Source organism: Pezoporus occidentalis, unplaced genomic scaffold (genome assembly GCF_034315485.1).
Source record: "Pezoporus occidentalis ecotype Australia unplaced genomic scaffold, CSIRO_AGI_Poc_V1 ctg17, whole genome shotgun sequence".
In the NCBI taxonomy this organism is placed as follows: Eukaryota; Metazoa; Chordata; class Aves; order Psittaciformes; family Psittacidae; genus Pezoporus; species Pezoporus occidentalis.
This window is the reverse complement of record NW_026913531.1, coordinates 5,193,545-5,218,207: the sequence shown is the minus strand read 5'-3', so window position 1 is coordinate 5,218,207 and position 24,663 is coordinate 5,193,545. Positions and strand designations below refer to the sequence as shown.

The 24,663-nt window shown below is 37.3% G+C and overlaps 1 protein-coding gene across 12 annotated transcripts in view; it reads right to left on the bottom strand.

Moving 5' to 3' along the window:
• Positions 1-24,663, bottom strand: part of NAV3 (neuron navigator 3) — a 540,674-nt gene that overhangs the window by 83,003 nt on the left and 433,008 nt on the right. For all 12 annotated transcript variants that reach the window (XM_062613809.1, XM_062613807.1, XM_062613808.1 and 9 more), the window contains one exon: positions 22,652-22,771. In XM_062613809.1, the coding sequence (XP_062469793.1) occupies positions 22,652-22,771 (120 nt within the window). The remainder of the gene's footprint in view (positions 1-22,651; positions 22,772-24,663) is intronic.

Here is a 24,663-nt window from a genome sequence, read left to right as displayed (position 1 = left end):
TTGAAATGCTGTGACATTTCAGGGTGAACTGCTGAGCTGTAATTTTTCTAGCAAGCTGTATTTCATAGCCAATACTACCTTCTGCAAAGGAGTAAAATTTTCTCCTAAGGCCACTTTATGCTACATTATTCTATGAATCTTTAGAAAACCTACACCCCAATGACTAATCACTCAAAGTCCTAAGTAATGAGATCTTCAGTTACTCCCATTTAAATGGGATGCAAAAGTTATTAGGATTGAATATGAATTCTCAGTGAGATCAAGATAAGCACAGAATACTGTATGGAACTTCAAAAATAAAAACCTAAAGGAGCTTTCCACAGCCTAAAAAACTGTCAGTAAATACAAGTCTTTCATTTTCCCCTGCTTACCCAGCAGCGCTGTGCTTGCTCAAGATTTTCTATTTGGAATCGTCACAAACAAATAATTTTGGGAGCAGAAAGAAGGAAGGAGAGCAGCTGACAGTCCCATCGATGTGACAGCTGCCTGGCAGTGGTGATTAGAAGCTAGGAGACTGTTGGTAGGCAAAGATAAGCAGGAGACAGCAAGCAAATCCTACTTATACCTGCCAATGACTAGCCTAACTGAGTCCAAGCCTCTCTTTGTAGGCTAGATTCGATGCCACCTCCCCCAGTGACAACCCTCCCTTGTGTACTGCAGCAGTGACCTTTTCGTGTGGGGCTCAGCAGCTCTAATCCAACCTGTCAGACATCCCAGGAACCACTTTTATCATTAACCTACATAAAAAACCTTAGGTTTCATGATAAGCAGAATTAGTAGCGGCTCCCAGAATTAAATCATTAAGGCCAAAAAGTTCATTGACATTGTTGTCACTACAATGAATAACCCAATCTCAACTGTTGCAAAAACTATTGATTAAAAAAATATATTTTAAAGAAGTGGTTGCAGTTATTTTCAAGAAAGTGCCTGCAGAAAAAAATGAACCTGAAAACAGCATTCTGAAAAATTAGCTTATTTTGATTTAAGCTGAATTATTTTACCTAACTGAATTCTCATTGTTTTCTAATCAGTTTACTGTGAATTGCTCTGATTTATTTCAATATTCAGCTGTGTGATGGATGAAAACCGCCTTAAATATTTTTCTTCTATTATAGTGTATATTTTGTCATTAATCTATGAATATTTCCATTAACTTAATGATATATTAACAGTGTAATAAATATTAAAAGCATCATCAGTGACAACAATCACTACAAAATACCACAATTCTCCTGTTTCCTCTTGGTTTATGTGCCCTAAAGAATTTTGAAATCACTAACTCTCATTTCAGTTTACCACTTTGTCTAGCAAAATGCTTATTACTACATACGCTAGGGATCAGTATTCAAGAGGTAGACCACCTACAGTGTGTACAGGGTTGTATAATACCATGAAGTAAGTCAGGAGGTTCTTCTCCTTGATTAGGTATGGAGCTTTCCTGAGTTGTCACATAGCAGGACTGGGAGGCCTCTCTCTTATTTTACAGCAGAAATTAACTATCAGATAGAGGGGGGTACTGAAAGCTTTAATAAACAGCTTTTTCCAGAAATCTCTAGCAAATGCAAGGGAGCAGCAATGCTGAAAAGCAACAATATGCCAGTAATGTTCTGTTTCATCACGGCTTGGCTATTTGTCAAGTGTAAGATGCTTCTCTCTGCACATGAGGTTTACATAAATAATATACACTTGAATGTATTGAATAAAGTGTCAGGATTACTATGCAATGATTTCCCAATTCCCCATGCATTGTGTTCCCACAGTGTGATTCTGTATTTAACTTCTCGGATTGATGGATACTGCCTTCCTGACTTCAAGAATTCACCAAGCACCATTTTTAAGCGTTCTCCTGCTTTTCCTCTTCAAATGCTAGGATTCATTTTGTCCAGATGTATCAGGTTATACATTTATCTGGGAACATTTCTCCCTGTTGTTGTTACTAAGTGTTAATTGTACCTTGAAAATTAAGTGCTGCCTTACAGAAAACCAGTGGATTGCTTTCTCAAAATGGACACAGACATTACTATCTGATAAAAGCACCTTTTCTCATTCAATTTTTGTAAGATTATTAAATCTATCACTTTTCTTATTCTATCGTGATCTTATTATTATTGTTTTTATTGAACTTAAACTATATTCTCATTTCCTTTGACTCCCAGCTTTATAGCATTTTGCTTTGCTTTTTTGCCTTGTGTGTTGCAACTGCTTTCCTGATTGTTATCTCACATATTTCTTTAAATTTCCTGCTTTCTACCGTTTACTGCTTTTTTTTTTTTAATTTGAGTAATTCATTTTACTGTGCTTCAAAAAAACTATAAAAATCCCAACCCCGTGAAAAGAGGCAATTTAACAAGTTGCTGTGGGCAGACCATAAAATTGTTACTAAGGGAAATAGAATATTCAAGGTGAGGACAGCCAAATATCACTATTTAGTAACAGTGCAGAATTAGACTAGATGGAACAACAAAGAATCTTTCCAATGCAAATCTTTAACTTCACAGCCCTACCTTCTCAGTACAAAATACCCTCAATTAACTTTTTTATGAAAAGTTTCATTCCATCTACTTAAAGAAGGCTGTATCAATCAGGAGTTCTGTAGAAAAATGCTTCTTTGAAAGAAGAGCATGACTGAATCATTAGGGAATAACATTAGGTGTTGCCTTTGATTGAACAAAGGCTGTAAAGTTGATTTGGGTTATTATTACTAGTAGTCACCGTAAGATATATTACGGTATCTCCTAGAAATAATACCTGAATATTTTGGTTGAATATGCTGCCTGCACAATGGAGCAACATGCAACTAAGAGGTTTTGCCCTTGAAAGTTTATGATTTCAAAGCATTTAGGACACAACAGGATGAGAAAACAGCCAGGGTAAGCATAGAAGCATCAGAAGTGACCAGATGCAGAATTGAGCAGAGAAGTAGGTGAAAAAGTCAGACAGAAGTTGTTTGCTTAATCAACAACATGAGAAGTAAAGGTGTAAAGGGCAGATTTATCACAGTTAATTGGAAGAATACATTTTCCCAGTGCAGAAATTAAGCACAGGTCATGTACGGATGCTTCTGAGGCAAAAATGGGTATAAAGCTTTTGAAAACTTAATTCTGAGGGTCTCTGAGGGACAGTCAGTCCACAAACAAGCAGAGTCAGCGTATTGATGTTTAAGACAAAAAATAACCCATTTTGCTCTATTTTTCTAACTGAAAAATAAAGAAAATAGCACTGGGATGTTTGGAGTATCAATGCATGTTTGTAAATAAAGACAACTATATAAAATATTAAATACTAGATAATTCCTAAGAATGTTTATGAAAGTATAATAACAGAGCATTATTTTCCTTTGTCATTGTTCATTTCTACTTCTGATATATACAGAAAGATATAATGTCAATTAGGTCTAACATACAGCATCATGCTGTCAAGTGAAAACTGGCAAATAATTAGCAGCTCTAAACGACACTGTCAGGATAAATTTTTAATTATCTAGTTCATCAGACTGTGAGAACCAAAACAGCTTTTTGAGCCTAATGGATCTTTGAAAAATGCTTTATTGAATCATTTCACCTTCTCCATAATCACTAGGAGAGCATTTTCACTGCCTTCTTGTCCCCTTGGCTCATAGTGTCTTTATTTATCTGTTAGTTTCCTAAGATAACTTTAATGTTTTATTCTTCATGAGCTGAAAACTTAAGATGCTGTGTCACTGCTATTTAAGGTCACATTCTCTTTGCTTTTAACTCTCATCAGTTTGCTAGGTTATATTCAAAGTCAACCAGCTTTAGGCACAGAGCCTACACAGATGGCAATGGCACAAAGAGGCAGAACAGCTTGTGAAGACCACTGCTTCCTCTAATAAAAACATGCTCATACACTCTACACACAAGAAGACACTGATGTACAGGAGTACATGCTCACACTACACAGATAAACACCTGCAGGAAGGATACATGTAGGCATACATATCACTGAGTTTTCCTGTGAACTTGGTTTAGAAAGATACATTCTGCCTACTCTACACCTCTCAACAGTCCCACTGTAATATACTGATGTATTACAGTGGGACTGTACCAACTGGTGACTTACCATGATAGGCTTTCTACAGAACATAAAAGTAACATTTGGAGTTCATTCAAATCTAGTGTGGCTTAGGGATGGAACATGGTAAAGAAAAAATGCAAGATTTCGCCTATTGCAAACTTGCCTACTACAAAAAGCATAATGACCATTTGGTCAGGCTTGGGAAAAAAAGAAATAGTCCATGTAGCTAATTTAAAACCAGTAAGTGATAAAGTATTAACCCACAAACTTCAGACCTTTACTCTGATTGCCTGTTCAATAAGAAGTTAATGTTTTGTTTGGGGTTTTGATGTTTCTTTTCAAGGTAGATTGAAACAGAGTATTCTTCATAATAATTTAATGGTTCCATCTATTCTCTATTGTGCTTCCTTTAAATATGGGCTGAAACACAGTTCATACTTATTTTTACTATTTTCTATTAGCTAAAACAGGAAAGAGTAGTTTTTTTTGTAGAGGCAGAGAACCCATGTCATAGTAATTTTCTTGCCCTGTTCTCTGATTCTTCTATTAGAAGGTCCCCTAATTATTACAGCCCCAAAGCACCTGCATATAATACAATAAGTTTGGCTGAAACCCAGAGAGCGTTCATCCTTTTCAAAAAACTACTGCAAAACATATGGCATTTTGTTTGAAAAATCAAAGCAGACTCTTCATTTAAATTACAAGGAGCAGTATGCACCCAAAACAGCAAAATGCTGAAAGGAAGAGTCACAGTTTAGTTAGAGCCTATCAATGTTTGATATTAAAAATTAAATCATTCTTAGGCTTTGAACTTGAATGTCAAAGTCTATGACACAAAAAAATTGTGAGAAGGTAACGAGACTTCTGGCCATCTGGGTTTAGAGTACTAAATGTACCAGGATCTCAGTCAGGGAGATAAGGAGAGCTGTGTTAATACATCACTGCCAAACAGCAGCCAATCACCCTGGATCTCTCCCGTGTATCCTGAAGCTCTCTCATCTCACATAAATGTTGAGTTAAAGCCAGAAAAGAACAAAAAAGCAGGGCTACTGCTTGGCTGAAACTGCACACACACAAAAGAACAAGCCCAAACCAAAATAAATGCAGAAAAGAAAAAGTCCTTTAGAAAGCTTCAGGAAGACATAGCAGCGATATGGCACCCTTCATTTAGTCTTTAAATTAGTCCAGTTAGACTACCAAGATTCAGAGGCAGGTCACTAACATAAAGATGGAGATGTCCCCAGATGGCTTCATTATATAGAAGGAAAAAAAAACCACAAACCAAAACCCCCTCATTACAAAGAAATTATTTTCCCACTTTCTACATTAATAGATGATGGCAACACTTGAGGAGCAGACTAGCAAGTAATGGATGAAATAAAAATATAGCTGCTGACAGAAAAAAACATTTGAAGTATGTTGCAATAAAGTCCCTGACAGCTTGGGAAACTTCGTCACCGTCTTGTGCCCCAGCCTTCTTGGCTATCTCGTTTTTACCACCCACTCTGCAAAGCTAAAGTAATTTCTTTGAATGTTCCACATCAGCAGCATTTATCAGGATGTCACAGGTTTCTTTCCAAATTGAATACTGACAACAGCCTTTTGCTGTTTTTTCTCATTCCTGACAATAGTTTCTCTCTCCCAGAGTCCAGCCAGTGCTCATTACACAACTCTACGAGAATGAACCCAATTTTGCCAAGATCAGTTGAAGAGGTTGCAAGGTCCTTTCCAGCCCTAACTATTCTATGATTCTGTAAGTGGGAAAAAGACAGAGCTATTGAAAGTGGTACACTGGACACACATATGAGACCACATAAGCAACCCTGAAAAGGAATGTCAAGCATCTTCATAAATACAACTGGGTAGAAAAAATAGATTATTGATTTTACCGAAGCAGCAGAAAGGGAGGGAAAAAATTGTGAAATTTCAAAAAGGAACCATCACTGAGTGATAATCTTAGCATCAAAAATGCAGGGGTGATAAAGATGGTATCACTATGGGAAAGTCTTACAATTAATTACTGAGTAACTAATAGAATCAAGCATCTATCAACAAGGAGAATCAGAGTTGATTTTGAATTATAAGCTATCCTAGAAATGTGGAACTACAGGTAAGAGTTTGAAATTCTCATCTTTGGTAAAACAAACAAACCAACCCAACAGATATTTAATAGAATTAAAGTAGCTGGAAAATATCGGAAAAAAAACAACAAACAAAAACCAAACAAATATGAACACAAAGAACTTAGCTACTAGAGTGCAGGAAGGCTGATCAAACCTAAAAGACACTGCAGGAGGTATAATGGAATTCAGTACTGCTTCAGAAGAAAAATGCAAGGAGAAAGAAATGACCAATGTGATTTCAAAGTTCGAAGGTTAAAAAAGTCATTTATTGTAAAAGGAAAATGGGGAGGAAACCAATTAATAACATGGTTTTAGCCAAGTCTTGCAGGCAAGAGATAATGCCTGAGAAGCAGCATTGTGAAGTAAACCCATCCAAATGGGAATACAGAAAGCTTTTGCAAAAATATCAGAGGAAAAAACTAGCACTAGGATGAAAAAGCCATTAAGGAAGGGGGTCTGACTTTAGCGGCAACTCAGAAATGACTGAGGTAGTGCCTTTTAAAAAATAATCAGTCTTCAGTAAGAAAAAAATTAAAACTCTGGCAAAAGTTTGGCTTTAAAAGCCCTTGGTTTCCCAGTGATGATTTAAAAAAAAACAAACAACTAATATTTTTCTTAAAATTTACATAAAAATATCTGATGGAACACCTTCATAGAGAAACATCAACATAATACTAGCTTTCAGAAAATGCATGAATATATGTTCTTGTTCAACAAATTAGTTTTGTCTTTGCCTAAAATAAGTCATTTAACAACACAAAAGTGAAAATATACTGGTAAACAAGAAAAAAGTTGCACTTGTTTAACTGATGGAACCTGAACATTAAAGTGAAATGCTGTATAAAGACTACAACTAGCTACACACCACATATTCAATTATTTATTTTTTTATAAAAACATTTGCTGCCATGCATTTTTGTAGCGCCTCTGATATTAATGAGATTTTACTTTGATTAGAATATGAAGCCAGCTGGTTCTTAGGGCCTGCACAAAGTCCTGGTGGCTCTGACACACAGACTTTATTACAAACTGGCAGCTAAATATGTATCAGAGAACTTTGAAATTGCAGCACGAAGGAAATCTATCAATACTTTTTCACCACTATATCATATTACACTAAAATACCATACTGATAAATATCTTTCCATTCCTGACACAATTCAGCACTGATTTATCTAGATTTAATACAGTTTTCCTCCTTTATCTCATTTATCTGGTAAAAGTTTTACACATTCAACTACTGCAGGTTAAATTCCCTGGTCCACTCCAATTCCACCTGGTTCATCTAGCAATCCATGTCTGGATTTCCAAGATCTGGGGATGAATGGAAATTAATGGAATGCTTTTTATAATCAAGAGCATCTCAGAAGGTTCTGGAGTGACAATATGGCTGCACATAGCAGCTGGCAAGAGCTGAAACACAAAGCTTAGGGAGCCAAGCCACCTCTGCTGAACTCTTAGGTTCCTCTCAGCTGCTAGCAGCATTGCAAGGACACTTAGTTCTCTCTCTTCACCTGGCCAACATCCTCTGCAGAAAATGGCTGATCATATTCCTCTAAAAGGAGCCATAGCACCCATGCCAAAATCAGACACAACAGAAATACTTTCTTTTTTTTTTTTTTTTTTTCCAATCAACAGCCTATGAAGTAGTTTCAGAGTATCCCAGTTGAGCTGTATGAGGATGTTGCACTGTCTTATTTTGCTGGCATATTAACCAGAGCCTAAGGGCAGCCACGCAGGCATGCACACTGCGCTTGTCATGGTACCTCAGAATAGCAGTCTCCTCTGTATCCTTTTGATATATTTTACACACAGTTTCATCAGTCTCTTTAGAAGAACTTCAGGTGTTAGGAGTTGTATGATAATTTTCCTTTGGGATATAATTAGTAACATGGTTCTACATGATGAAGTCCCTTTTCTGCTGTGTCTCTGGAAGCTTCCTGCTCTGGGTTCAGCCTAGCCAACAGGTCACTTTCTGACTGTCTTTTTAAAATACCCTCCTTTTGAAGAACTGCTTAAGTACTAAATCATTTCAAGTAAGTACTCTCTGGCCAACTGTAAAGAAAATTTAGACTGTGCTAACAATCCTTTTTGGGAAGCTTTTAATGGCAAATACAGCAATGCATGTAGGGAATGTACTGGAGATTCACAAGAAAGCAGGCATCATGGGGGGCCCAGTATAGGAGCTATTCCATCTATTTCACTGGGGCCAAGTATTAAAATGCATATAAAAAATGTTAGGCTGATTAAATATATTACAGACCCACAATATCCTCATGAGACCGTACTAGCAAAAATACATACACATATTCTTAAATCATAGGGGTTCAACATACTGGTGTTTATTGTCCTATCAGGAATAGAAAGACAGGGAAGGAGATTAAGATCCATGTCTAACTGGGCTTCCATAAAGAGCAAAGGCTTTCTGTGACATATACATTAATCCACAAATTTCTCCTGAGGGAATTCTCCAGGGTCAAAAGAAAAGAGAAGTAATTTGCTAAATCTGCAACTTAAGCATCCATCTCTTTAATTTAATCACATACCTGACAACACGTTAGGCATAAACTCTGCATTATAGCAGACTTTTGCAAACAATATTTTGGAAAATATATTCAAAGATAAAACAGACAATTAACTCAGAAGATTCAGTTGTTTTAAGATCACTTAGGTGTATTTCTGTTTGCCTAAAAGATGAACAGTAAACATGTAAGAATTTAACACTGTTCTCTGAAAATATGGTTTTATTTACAGTTCTATGACCTTCATAGTGCAAGCCATCCTGAAATTATCAGCTTGCTTACAGTCCCGATTTTTTTAATCATAGAATAGAATCACAGATTCATAGAATAGTTAGGACTGGAAAGGACCTTAAGATCACCTAGTTCCAACCCCCCTGCCATGGGCAGGGACACCTCACACTAAACCATATCACCCAAGGCTCTGTCCAAACTGGCCTTGAACACTGCCAGGGATGGAGCATTCACAGCTTCCTTGGGCAACCTATTCCAGTGCCTCACCACCCTCACAGTAAAGAACTTCTTCCTTATATCCAATCTTCCCCTGTTGAAGTTTTAACCCGTTACCCCTTGTCCATTCACTACAGTCCCTAATGAAGAGTCCCTCCCCAGCATCCCTATAGGCCCCCTTCAGATACTGGAAGGCTGCTATGAGGTCTCCATGCAGCCTTCTCTTCTTCAGACTGAGCAGCCCCAACTTTCTCAGCCTATCTTCATACAGGAGGTGCTCCGGGCCCCTGATCACCCTCGTGGCCCTCCTCTGGACTTGTTCCAACAGCTCCATGTAATTTTTCTGTTGAGGACACCAGAACTGCACACAATACTCCAAGTGAGGTCTCATGAGAGCAGAGTAGAGGGGCAGGATCTCCTCCTTCAACCTGCTGGTCACACTCCTTTTGATGCAGCCCAGGATACAGTTGTCTTTCTAGGATGCGAGCACACACTCAAGCAGGTTCATGTTAAGCTTCTAAACTTAATCAAAAGGTCCTTATTTATTTTTCCTAAATTTTCTGATTTTTAACTCTTTAGACTGTATTTATTTCCTGATAGCTGGGCTCAGGTTTTCAAATATAAATCCTATAAACCCAGGTGTGAAATACTTAAGTTGGGTTCACTCTTCCTAAAATTTATATTGGGCTTTTATCCAAACTTTTCCCTGCAAAATACAACTGAGATAGCAGGAACCAAACATAAAACTGCTACCCAGACAAGACAAGGTGGCTTCCCAGAAACTGGTAGCATAAGCAGCAGAATAATAAGAAATTAATTTAATTCTTCATTAGTCCCCTCCCAAATACATGAATTATTTTGCATAAAAATGACAACACTGCCCTTTATTCTCTATACGAATAACTCTTAGCATGGCATTGATAATTAATCCTAATTTTTAAGACACTGGTCTAAAAAACACAGCTTCCAGAGAGAAGAAAAAAGTTGCCCTCATATCCTGTGTGCATTTTCCTTGAGCACGGGACTGACGTGAGGCAGCTTTGGTTGTCCACGTAGTATAGGGCAGCCTCTACGTTGTTTTATACCATATCTAGGAAATTTTATAGGGTCTCTTTTAAAGGTTTAACTGAATATCTGCATATATGTCATTATGATTTTTTCTCTAGGGGAAGCCACTATGTGGGTGGTGGAGAGAGAACAGGGCAGGAGTTGGAAAAACAGAAGACACACTTCAAAGCCTGCTTTATTAGGAGAATTCACTTTCTAGAAGGATCATCTACAAAAAAAAACACCCAAACCCTGAGCTCCCTTTAGTTATATTTATGAGAAGCTGCAGCTGATGATCAATTCATAATGCTTTTTAGAATATATCAAGACAGAAATTTCTTCCAAAACCTGCCATCTACTGAAAAATAAAGAATAAACTATTTTTTATATTTTTCTTTAATTATAAAAAGTTAAAGCTTTGATGGCAATTTTGCACCCTAATAATTACCTACGGCAAGGCAACTGTGAACCCAGAAATGCACTGCTATCTCCTCGAAAGAGAAGCTCAAAGACCTTAATCCTTTGTCAATTCAATAATTAGTGAAATGAACTCAGTATTTTGGTTTTACTACTACTTTTGTGGGGAAAGGACAACAGTTTATGTTTTCAGAGTGGGACCTGGTCGAGAAGATGCTCACAGATTTAAGACAACAAATATACCATCATTCAGTTTCCCCTTGTATCGGATCCATGGGTAGTGTAAGAAATAGAGCTCCTGGCAAAGAAATTGTTACAGCTCTCTGAGTAAGCACTAGCCAAACCTACTACAGACTGAGGACCAATACTGCATGTAGCACTGATGACCAGCTGCCTTCAGTATTTATTGCCTTTGTGCTGATTTGCACCAAAGGGCTGCAGCAGGTCCAAGTATGTGATGAACTATCACCAAACCAGCAATCCAAAATTAACAAACTATCATACGTTTTCTGTGATGTAGGCTGTTCTTACTGCCCACTTTGGAAATCCACAGAAATTGGTTCAGAGTTCTTGAGGCTTACTTACTGCTACTCAACAATTCAGTGACATGATAGAATGACACTCATATACATGCCCACATTGCCAACCCGACAAAATCATTCCAAAAGAAAATATGACATGTAATTTTATGGAAAATAGCTGTTTAGGGAAAGCTATTGACAGTCTAGTTAGAATATTAGCTTGCACAATTTATCTGGAAGGTTCTAAATTATCGTTGTTGACATACTTGATTTTTCATACACAAAAAATTATTTTTCCTACATGCTTTTCCATTGAGTTTATCCACTTTTTAGTCAATTTCTCAAGAGTATTGCTGGTATCATTAATTTAAATGATTAGAGAGAGAGAAAGAAAGATGTACAAAAGAGAGGATCATAAATTTCTTTCTATCTTGAACATAGGGAAAATACTTGTAAAATAGAGCCAATTCAGTAATTTTTTTATGCATCATAAGATTTGGGTCATACGGGGCACGCTGAGGCAACTCTTTTCATGGAGGGGAAGGATTTTAACTCTAAAAGGAAAAAGAAACAAGTCTTTAACCTTAAAGAAACACTGATTTCTCTTTCAAGACCTTTGCTGTACAGAAACTGGTTTTCCTAAAAACCCTTTCTAAAATTCATTGGAAGATAACTCCTTCCACTAAGGAACTATCCCCGGATGACAGTATGCTACGTCATGCTTTGGCTGATGTAACTACATAAAGGCTTGCCACTTCAGTGCCTTGCTCCATTAGAATTTATTAAGAATGAAGCAAACCAAACCAAACCAAACTAAAATAAACAAAAGACCAAACCCAAAAATCCCAAACAGAAAGCAGACCAGAACCTCCCCAACAGCCATGGTTTCTTTTAAACTGAATTCTTCAGAGCAGACATGGTTCATCTTAACATAAACCAAAAGCTATCTCTCTAGCCATGTTCCCACTACAGTCAATAGAAAGAGATAAGAGCCTCCAGGTGGCAGTTCATGAGTGGTGGAGATTATACACCTTACTGATCACTTACCTCTCAGCAACCATTACATGTCCTCCAGTAACCCCAGACAGTCCACTCATTAAATTTTGTCTACTTTGTTATTTGAATCTGGCAATAAGTAGCTTATAGAAAGATCTAGGCTTGGTTTAATAAAAAAATAAAAATTAAGATAACTACAGCCTACCTTTATTCCTCATGTCCTGTTCCTAAAGTTCACAATCTCACTACTAAACCTGTGTGTGCATTTCTGATTTTTCACTCATCTCATTTTCACTGATGAGCAGTCAGAAGATATGTAATACATAACATAATGTTTTCTGTCACTGTTGATTCTTTTCCAGAATCTGTTAAAATCCTATCCATTTAAAAATCTTAATTTCACTTTTAAGTTAGCATACTGAGTATCTGATAAAAAAATCATTGCATATTATAATTTAAAAGACTCTGGCTTATATCAGTAATAGATAGCGTTTTCTAGATAAAACACCGGGGAATGATGAACACCTCCTCTGTTGATTATTATTGCCCATGACACCACGCTGTGTGATTTGGTTGATATGCTGGAGGGAAGGGATGCCATCCAGAGGGACCTTGACACACTTGTGAGGCGGGCCAATGCCAACTTCAAGAAGTTGAACCTATCCAAATGCAGGACCTTGCACTTTTTGGGTCGGGGCAATCCCAGGCACAGCTGCAGGTTGGGTGGAGAAGTGATTCTAGAAGTGGAACTAGATGATCTTAAGGTCCTTTACAACCCTAACTATTCTATGATTCTATGCTTATTGTACTGAAACAAGGGGGCACAAAATCACAAAATGGAATATAGAAACCTTTAGAATTAGATTTAAGTAATGTTAAGTTTGATGGCTTTGTAACAGTAGCAATGGAAAATTACTGAGGTGCATGATACATAGAGAAAAAAAAATAGAGTACAGCTAGAGAACATACTGAGAATTGTCACAAGATAAATCGTTATAGTTGTGACATAGTTTAAGAAAAACAGTCTAGAAGAACAGGGCACAGGGACAAGGAGTATCTGGGAACCGCAGGTGTCCAGGAGGGGCTCCAGTTAAACTAACTGATAAGCAGGAGGATAGGAGGATTATTATGTCTCTGGTGCTAACGAACCAATTAAACTGGTATGAGCATCTACTGGCATGCTTCAAAGGCTGCCAGAAGTGATGAAGATCGTTGGAAGAAGTAAACGACCCTCAGAGACCACCACCACAATTCTGTACGCATGCAGGGAACTTTCTGGAAAATGATGTAATCCATACGTAGCCTCATGAATATGTATATATGCCCAGTGGCTATAAAAGGATGGCTTGTGTGGCAATGGGGAGACACACGTTAGGAGGAGCTATCCCCCGTGTCTCCTGGCGCCGCAATAAAGAATACCTGCTTGTCAGCTTGAAAACTTTGTTGGCAAGTTTGTTCCCAGAGTTTTCTCCGTATCAGTGCTTCCCAGGGCAATTTAATTATTTCCAGCACTACACATGCTTTTAAACTGCAGTAAAGCAATTTTTGCTTCTGTAAGTTTACCTACACAGCAGTTAATAAGGTTAGCAGCCATTTTACATTCTATTCTGCAAAATGAAATAGATTTAGAGCATAATGCATCCAAAAGGAATATAAAAGAAAGTTCAGTACATTGAAAATTAAAGCTGATGCACATAGGTAGCAGATAAAAACCTTATTTGTGCAAGTAAAATACAATTAAGCAAAGCTATTTCGAATACTGTATTTTAGATTATTTAATCCATTAAGCAGGTTTGAATTATAACTATACTGTATCCTTTCGTAAAAACCTTCTGTAAAATGCATTGGGGGTTCCACTCTTTCAGTTTACACATCTGATCCTGCTTAAGTTGTTATGACAATCTTTTGTTTACAAAGGAAATCTTTGAAGACTTAATATTTTAACAATTAGATACAGATGAGATTAGTGCTGCAACTTCAAAAGAAAACAAACTCCAAGCACATTGCTGCACCAAGCATTTCCCTGTGCAGAGCTGAAGTTGTCACAAGGGGCTCAGGAGGGGCAGGAAGCCTCTACAACAGCACTTGGAGAGCGGATTGAAGAGGGAGGAACATCTTTTCCTCTCTCCATCAAAAGAAGACTCCAAGGTGACAGAGTTAAGATTTATAAGTAAAATGTTGATACAAGGAAACAGAGGGATTTTTTTTCAAAGAGGAAGGTTAACACATGTTGCACTCCACAGCCAGCTTCCTGTGGCATGGGGTATTCTCTGAACTGGCTGTCAGTTTTTCTGCCACACTGTACCCTTCCCAGCTTTCCCTTCACACTTTCTTGGTTTGAACACTGCCCCTAGCCAGCCAACAGGGTCGAAAGTCCATTTCTTTTTCCATAAAATAAAAGGCTCTCATGTTTTTTAACCTGCACAACTTTAGGAACATCCTTCCTTACATTTAACCATAGATAAGCCATGACCAGCTTCTGGCTGTATTCTGACTATCTCTTTTAGCAACTAATGATGAAGTTACCTTGCAGTGCAATTGCCAGTATAAAATGCATTGAGTATCAGTGGTTTCCTGCAGCCCTATGACAGAAAGCAGTACTGTTGTGCTCTAAGATCAGCATAATGTAAGGGAAAGAGTCAAAACTTTGCAGTTTGCCTCTTTTGCACTGTAAGCAGCCTTACAGCTCAAGCAGCAAACATGCACTTGCACCCTTAAGATGCAAAGCTAAATTTAAATTTACCCTTCCTTCCACCTACCTGTTTTGTAGCCCTGCCAGCTAGGAGGAAGAGCAGATGTACAAAACAGCAGCAAGAAGCTGTCAGAACAGATCATTTTACCCTTTTCTCATTACCTCTTTTGGGTAGAAAAAAGTGCAGCATGATGTGGTTCTCCATTTTTCTTCCTGTTTCTTTTCACTTTAGTGGTCTGCTGAAGCTGCCAAATCCAAATGCTCTTTAAAATGAACTTATAATTATATATATTTATATTAAATTCAAGGTGAAGGATTTTTATAGTGTTACAAGTTAATTACTTTTCTATGATAGTGTTAATTGGAACATTCTTATAATTCATATGTTTAGTTTGCCAAGCACGCATGCATATGCATACTACAAACTAACTCAATCTGGTAAGTAGCTATTATAAAAACAGTTCTTTAATAAATGACTTAAATAAGAAACAAGAATATTTTGCTCCACAAGGAAGTAGGTCTCTCTGAGGCAGTTTAGAACAGAAGACAACTTAGCGATCACAAGCTGCTGCAACTCCAATACTAAATTATCACAATCACAATTTTTCTATTAAGTTTCATGAAGCATAAAATGCGCCGTGTTTGTTAATGTTGGAGCTGTAATCTCAATTGCACCTATTTTATTGCAAATTTCAGTTTTTTTTTTTAATAGCCATGTAGGAGAATCAAATTACATTTTTTTCCTCCAGCCATCAAACAAATCAAAATATTTTAAAGAACTTTTTATGTTTCTTGACTTCAGGACTCAAATATGTACCATACAGGAGATTCAAGTTCTTTAGTCTTATATTCGAGCCTAGGGTATTTTACATACTGATTTAAATCTTGTTACCTCTGCCTTATTCTACCGCAAAGGAGGCAGTACCTTAGTCTTTGCTGATAACAGTGAAGTAATGTAGTGGACCAAAATGATGCTGCTGCTGAAACTGTAAACTGAGCCTTAGGTAGCTTCTATTAAATATATTTGTACTCCCTTCAGAAGTAGATTATAAGCAAAATAAACCATCTGCATTTTTCCTGAAGGGAAGTATCAGTAATCTTTTTACATATTATGAAGTCCAGCCTCACTTCAAATTATTTGAAGTATCTACACCAAACTTCAAGAAAAGCAGAAACAAAGAATGCAAATGGATTGCATGACATTAATACCTAGCTCCATGCCATCTACTTTGAAGAAGTAGATTTGTAAGAAAGAATGTTGAATGTGTCAGCTGTAAACAGCCAGCCTTTGGTTTAATGACCCTACAGCAAACTATATGCTCAGCTTATTTAGCATTGCACGAGAATGCGATTGGCTTCCATTCCTTGCCAAAGTTTAAAAACTTATTTTCATGAATTCCTTTTTCATATAAACTGGAATTAGTTGATATTGTCCCTCTCTCTGCCACTTGACAAAAATTGAAAAAGAGAGAACTTCATCATTCATTTCACATAATCACTTGCAGCTCAGTCTTGTTTTAAAGTAAACATCTGCCATGCACTGTTCTTGCCTTTTCTGAATGTCATTTCCTTATGTAAGCTGGGTGCAAAGAAATGTGTCTGCAGACATGATGTTGCAGGATCATGACAGTTTAATGTACTAATGACAACATGCTAACAATGCAGTTTGTTTATGTTACTGATATTAATAAAGTATCTGAACCTAAAAACACACAGCTGTGAAATGTTTCCATGTTTTGGTTTGTGGTTTGCAATTTCTATAGAAATTTAAAGCAACCTCACAAAATTAGATCAAAGTCCAGTTGCTCTCCTTACTTTGTATTGTCCAAATCCTGACTTTCAAAACCATGACCAGAAACCAAGACATGTTCAATTAAAAAATACTATTCTTTCTAAATTAATAATATTGTACAAAATCACATTACTGAAAATTTTATTTCTCATTATGGTTTTGAAAACAAGGTATTTTTTCTCAAAGGATCCTGGATACTTAACAATATAATGAGCCAAAAAAACATGAGTGATCCCTTTGACACAATTATTCTGCTCTTCACGCACGGATACACACATATTTATGCTATGGGTACTTAAATTTAGTATTCTTACTTTGCAGAAACAATAAAAACTGAGATACACATTGAAGTAGATACTTCTAACTAGCAACTTGCTCGATAGCCTAGCAGATGCCAGGATGTGGAAAGATTTACACCAGAGATTCTGAAAATGCAGGATCATTTGAGAATAATAAAAGTAAATGTGGGAAATGTTAACAGCAACAGCTGTGAAAAGCAATTATGGAAGATTAAAAGCACAGAAGAGAGCAACAACAGTAAAACCAGTTTAAAATTTGAATTGCTTTACAAGAGAGATTCTTTCATTATGGTTTCTGGAGATATTTGAGCAATAACTGTGAAAACAGTGAGGTATAGATATGTATAGTATTTCAGTATCCTAAAAATCTACTAACACTGTAAAATCACAACCAGAAAAATCATAGAAGATCACACAACTGTATGAACCATGCTGTCTTTAAGGTCTATAATGACTTTTTTGGTTGTGTACAGAATAGCAATCATAGGCATATTTATTGATGAAAGCAGGTGCCACACAGAGCAGTAGATTTGTAGCAAAACTGAGTTTTTTTCCTTAGAAAGTCTTAGACAGCAAGAAGAAGGTGTATTTTATGTTTTATTATTTACTGTTTCACATCTATGGGATGAATAGTTTGACTGCCATAGACACTGGTACCCAGAGGTGGACACAGCTGAAATGTAGATGGCTGAATGTGTCTACACAGTGAATAGTTCAATACTGTGGCATATACTTTTCGTTTAACTACCCATAGTACATCCTGCTTTGATACCAGTTTGCGAACTGAACAGGCAGTAGTTGCAACATGGCAGAAACATCACACTAACACCAAACTGCAGAGACATGGCAGAAAGCACAGCATTATTGCAGTGCTGAAATACAGATTACACAGAAGCATCTAGATAGAAAGGCAAAAAGTAATCCTGCCCACTGTACAACATCTCAAAGGATTATATTTCAAACAGCATCAGCAATTTCAATGCACTGCCCAAATTTTACTATATGAGACCAGGCACTGAATTCTATCAGGATTTTAAGTTACTGTTCATGATGTCTCTCAGCCTTTTCTGCTACTACCAACTCTGTGATGCAGGGCCCCCAGTTCAATACCCCTCTGAACTCTGGAAAAGTTCCTTTTCCAAAAGTACAGTATTCCAACTCAAGGCTCATCTACTCAGACAAACACCAGAAGAAGACTTAAAGTCATTCATCCAGGAAGTTAATAAACTACAGGCAAAATCTGCTATTATTTTATTATAATTATAATTAATAATGTATTATGGTGATTACAATTTGGCTGAGAACAAACAGGCCAGTCTGAGAAAGTCTGAGATAACTGCCAAGTCTTCTGTACATGTGACAGATGGTGCAAGTATTTTAAAGACTCCCTGTGCATAAAAACTCTGTGTAGCAGGGGCTCAGATTCAATGCAACAGCAAAGTAACTGAAGCGGGTCATGATAAAAGCACACTAAGGAGCATAAGCTACCCTTAAAGCTTTGGGTTTCATCCAAAGAGAAGGTGAAGAAGAAAAAAATAGTGCATTCAAGGGATGTGAGGGGTAAGTGGCTGTGCAACTTATGTTGACTGTTGACTGACGAAAGTGAATGAAACTGTGGCTTTTGATACTGTGCACTAAATTCAGCAGGTATAGGGGGTGGAAGGACAATTTTTGAACTCGGTGGAGCTATATCTGCTTCTAAAATGGATTGTTTAAACTTCTCTAGCAGTTTTTATGGAAAATACAGGGTGGTTTGGAAACACTGCAACTTACTTTTCAAAAAACCTTACTCTTCCCAAGAACATAATTCATTTGTGAGCTTACGTCTAATCTCTTTTGGCTCATCTTACTTCGAAAAGGGTTTTGAACTCAAAGAATGTTCCTGAAATACTCCCTCTAAGAGTCCCAGAAGGCAAATGCTAGAGTGTAGAGGAGGAAGACAGAACAAGAAATGAAAAGTAACATCATACCACTAAGAACTCTCTCGGCCACATCTCAAGCTGCAGAGAATCCATCTTCCTCCCTAATTAACTTCTTATGGTATCTGAAGCAAGGTAACTTGCAAGGAATAGAGATTTATAGGCCAAAAAAAAAAAAAGAGTTCAAATTAGAAAAAAATCAAAAGAAGAATGTTACAACCACTGACATCTGATGCTGCCAGTGTCCCTTCAGCCTTTCATTGACCACTTCTTTCCCTAGAACAAACAAATACACAGTATTCCTTTCTACAGCAGTATGCTTTCCAGAGCAGTATGCGAGTAATATTTAAGACTTGGCTTCTGTTGAATTTATGAATTTAACTTTTGATGAAGTTTCCCTATGAGCAATTTAATAATATGATTTGCATGAGCTCTCTCAGGCTATGTTTCCACATGAAGATCCTTCAATCCTTTCCTTTTTAGCAAGAAGTGGAGATGCAGGTTCTGTCTGAGACCAGTTTGGAGTGGAAATAAACTGGGGACCTGCTTGTGTTTTAACGCCAGTTCAATGCCTTTAATTTCAATGATTTTTTCCTGATTTATCCATGAAATGAGAATCAGTCTGAAAGTATAAATTTGCTAGAAATGGCATTACTCTTAGAGACATAATCAGCCCACCTATCTGAAGAATATTGAGCTGTCAGCTCACAAAAATGAAAAAAAGTCTTAAAATAGAGGCAGAAGCTGCAATTTAGGTTGTCAGAGAAAACCAAAATTCAGTTTTCATAAAGAACATGGGTTTGCTGTCAGCAGAAGTTGCTGGCTCAACTGATGGACAGAATACTGAAACTTCTCTCCTGCCTACTGATGTAAATCAGATATTTGCAGCATATAATTTATTTCTGTCTGCATAGGGATGCCAGCAGAGTTCTCTACAACAGAAAGGCCAGGGGAAATCACTGCAATTATGAAAAAAGTTTAAACTAATGATACCATAGTGAAAATGCATATGTTCTTCACATATCTACAGGGATGACAGAGAGGAGAATAATTCTCTTTCATGGAAGTTCATCACACTGGTGGCAAGGCATATCTTGAAGCCCCGATGCAAACCCTGTCATTTTTTATTCAAAGTAGAAAAAATAGTATCTAAAAAGCTATATGAGAAAGATGAAATCTCAGGTACGCATGCTATTGTGAAGGACCAAAACATATCTTGCCAAACAAAGCGTCTCAGCAACCTCTATTCCTTTTTCCACCTGATTTCATATCAGAAATGTGACACATAAGATCAATATAGACTTTTGTGTGTGTGTGTGTTTGACCTTATACAGTTTTTTTGTGACCAATTTTGGCAAGCATGTGTTTTGTCATCAACAGAAATCATAACATATTTATTTTTTTCCACTTTCTAAACACCTTTTGCTGCTTCAAGTAATAGCATACACTTATAGACAAAGAAACCCCATCTGTATCAACAAAGGATGATTAAGGCTGTAAAAATCAAGCACTGAAAGGTCAAGAAGTGCCAAAACTGCCTGAACATCTACAGTATAAATCTCCCATGCCTGTACTTTATGATAAGCTTCTAAATTACATGATACCATATAGCATGTTCCGTGACACCCCATTTAGAGGGTCGAGTAGAGCACAAGAGTCCAGCTTTCATTCTTTGTGTAAGGGAAAGCATTCATTACAAAGTAAATCGGATTTCACATTTGTAGGATTTAAGCTCAAAAATTACTTTGGGGCTTGCTCATGGAGTTTGCTAATGTCAAGAGCACCTTGCAAATGCACAATGAAGACAGAATATAGAGATTTTAGTTGTTGAGATCAGATAAATGTTTCCTGAATACACACTAATTTAATTTCTTTAAAAGCCTTGACTTTTGCATAAAATTCGTCAACTCAAGACCCAAAACAATCTCCTGATGAATTTGAAGTCACTGCTCCACAACCTGGCAAGTGATAGACTCAGAAAGACTCAGAAATAAGAGAGTAGTTTTTAGCACAACATTTTTAGCCAGTCTGACAAAGTTGTATAAATGAACCAAAATAGATTTATGTACTAGGAAATGCTGGACAATCTCATTAATTGAGAACTGATGATAGCCTCCCTGTGCTCTCACATGCAAAACATGCATGCACCTGCGCACTATATAGAACAAATTAACACATACATTACTAAATAACACCTTAAAGCAAAATAAACACAAAGTGTCTGAGTGGCATCTGGAGCTTAAGGAATACTAGGAAAAAAAAAAATCCCTTCTTTTGGACCTTTTTTTTGCTTGGTGCATGGTTTGAAACCTGTGCGTGAATATTGCATGCTGGGAAGAGCTCTAATAACTTCACTCCCAGGTGAAGAAAAGATACAGACACATATAAAAATAACTTCACTCCCAGGTGAAGAAAAGATACAGACACATACAAAAACGTGGGTGCTAGCAACATTCTCTGGTTTTAATTACACGATTCCCAGCCTCTGCATTTTCCACCCTCTCTCCCACTTTGAGCTTAAGGTTCCTGTTCTCACATACAGAGCTCCACAAAGTCCCTCCTGCCCACATCTCATTTCTCATTTTCTCCTTCTGTTACTGCCTGAGATCTCTCCAAATTATTTTCTTAAACGCCTACTGTACTCTTTGTCTGGTCTTCACAGCACATTAATGCTTGTGTTCCGAAGAACCAAGCTGTGTTTATTTGAATTGCTATCTAAAATAGGCTTTTTCTGCAAGGTCAACAAATGCTAATATGCCAGCTAAAAGCAACCTTCTTTTTTAAGTAACTGGTTCCTCAGATGAAAATTAACTTCTTTATCCTGATGCACTGTTTGACTAATGCAGACTCTTCCTGACTTGTGTCACAGGTGTGTTTTCACCAGAAAACTGTGAAAAGTAAGAATTGTATCATATCTAGATTAATATCCTAGAACTTCTTCAACTAATTTGCTGGGTTTGTAAAACCAAAGCCATTCCGTGAACCTCTTCTCCATTCCCGATTAAACACATTTTTTCCTTAAAGGAAACTTGATTTTTAAATCAACCCCCTAAAACTGAAGACTGCCAAATTTCACAGCTGCTCCTTATCTCTACAATGGTCTGACCAAAACCTCAGAGCTGACAGTTCTAAGTTCTGCAAAAGCTGGGTTATGAATATTTATTTCTCAGACATGGATACAAGCCACCAATATGAATCTACTTTAAGCTCAAAGAAAAGAAACAGACAGCATTTGGCTAATAAGCAGAAATATTAGTGGGAGCTTGTTTTTATGTTCACACCCCATGTACACATATAAGGGCAGGATAGTGTTTCTTCACACTGCACAAATAATGGGATATAATCCTACTTCTTACTTTCCACTGATCACAGGTATGCCTTCTTGACACTCGCAGATGGCAAAACCAGTGGACAAGACCATAATTCTGGTTCCAGCCAACTCCAAATGTATGTTTTAACCCACATCATCAGGCACACACAAGCTCTCTGCTGCCTAGAGGCCATGTGTATTCTTCCTATGCCCATTAATTGCCAAGTCAACCTGTAAAAATTATGTCCTGTTTCAGAGATTCAAGACTACAAGTAAGGTCTGGACTTCTTAATGTTTTCTTTCACATATTCAACAATAAATTCTTCCTAGGTCCCTTTCCATGTGAGAAATTTACTTTTTCCCCAGCCGTTGTGGTATTTGGTGTATTGTGTGCTCAGAAACCTAGCAGCCTCAGAACCCTGCTTTCTCTTGCTATTCATTATGAACAAAATGGTGATATATTAGCATGTATGAAGAACAAAAAATATTTGTAAAGCTCAGATAGTTTTTTACTTAGCAAAGCACTGTTACCTGTCTGCATCCACAGTCACATCATGAACCCCTCTCTGAATGACGTCTCGAGAGGCAGCTAGGTCTGGTATTCGGTTCAAACTTCTTGTATATAGGTTGAGTCCTCCATCTGTCATATACCTGAAAATAAATGTGTGGTCAATCAGTGGGAAATGCAGCCATCTGGCAACCATGTTTCACTCTAAAGCTAATGGACTGGGGAATTCAAATGTTTAAGGTATGGACTGTCCTATTATATGGTAGGTTTATAATAAATATTCTCAGTTTGTATGTCCCGTGCAGGGAGATCAGATATATGCCTACTTTATAGGATCATTTGCTTTTTCCTGTGATGGCTTGCAGGCAAACTTCTTTTACTAAAATATATTTAAACTGAAGCCCTCAAGTACCTTCAAAAAATTTAAGTACGTTTTAAGTACTGCATTTTTGTCAGAAAATAGCACCAGGAGTTAAGAAAAAAGCAGAACTCCAGCTAAAAAACAAGAAGAAAAAAAACAAAACAAAAAACCACTCAGTAGCATCCATCTAAATGGGAAAGAAACTGAGAACCCAAATCCATAGTCCCTGCTGGGATGCAATTATTCAGATATGAAAGAGATATCCACTGAAACCCTTACAGTGACATTTAAGAATTTGTTTCTATCTGTGCTCCTTTAGCTTGATTCCCACCACTTCACATTATAATGAATGACTAATGACTCAAACAGTGAGTGTAGTGCTGCTTATTCACTAGAGAATCATTAAAAGTTTCTGAATTTCAAGCAGCAGCAATAATTTCTGGAATGCCTGCTTACTGTTTAGTTATCTCCAACTATCTCTATCTGTCTCTGTCTTGGTGTTTATAACTGAGCAGTACCACAAGCCTGTCCTACACTCAAGACCTGTCCATTATTTTCTCAAAGGACCTTTCATTAAACTCTCTTCATTCTTAGGCTCTTGGGTTTTTTTTTTACATTTTTCTCTTGTAATTTGTGGTGATTTTAGCGAAGCAACCTAGTACAAAGTTTGAACAAATTCATTTGTGAAGGACCGTGCACATGTATGGTACTAAATATGTATAAGTATATATATACAGAAAAACAATTTGGTGAATCTCAGTGAACCTACCCAAAGTGCAATTACAGGCTTAAAGAAGTTAAGTATGGGCCCGGTGCTAAGATGATGGCTAAAATGGTCTACTGGAGTTCACCCCCACTTCAAATAATCTGTAACACAAGTTCTCTTTGAACCATGAGATGGGGCCGCTCAAACCCATCTTTCAGTGTCTGAGTACACAAACATTTAAATTTAATAACTCGACACAGACTCTCAGGCACGAGCCAATGCACACACACACCACTCCCTGCAGTTCTTTCTGGGAGCTGATTTAAATGAAATCAACTGTCCCAGAGACCTCGGGGCTCATACAGCTGCCTGGGAGAACCAGCCTTCACCACTGTGGTTTGGGGTGGGTGAACTGGTGCAGATTTTGAGAGCTAGGCTCAGGTAGCATAGCCCTGTGTGACAGCCACAGTTTGAGATGGCATCACGTCCTGAGTGGCAATCTGGATAAAGGAAACCTCAGCTGCACTAAACCACAAAGGATTAGTTTGTTTATTTTTAACTAAACTCTAAGGCATTTTATGCACTGCTAAGATTTGGCCTGCAGTTCAGCAAGGGATTTATGAAACCTTGGTATCTGGAGTCTGCAGAAGGTAACTTCACATTTGTTTTCAAAGGTAAATTAACAGTCATACTTGCACACTAGATTTATCCTTTTATTAAAGACAAAATTTAGACTTTTTGACAGATTATTTAGCTAGGGATGAATTATGCAGTAGGTTCCAAGGCTCTGGAATTGCATATTAAATTTAACTGTGGTTTGAATGCAATCCAGACTGCATGGATTTTTTCCTGCATAAGTAAGGCCTGATTGAGAGACTTAATGAGTGCAACAGGCCTTTCTCGCACTAATTTCTAATTACTGCTGCATTCCTGTCCCCAAGTGTTTAAAGTAATTAAACTGATAATGG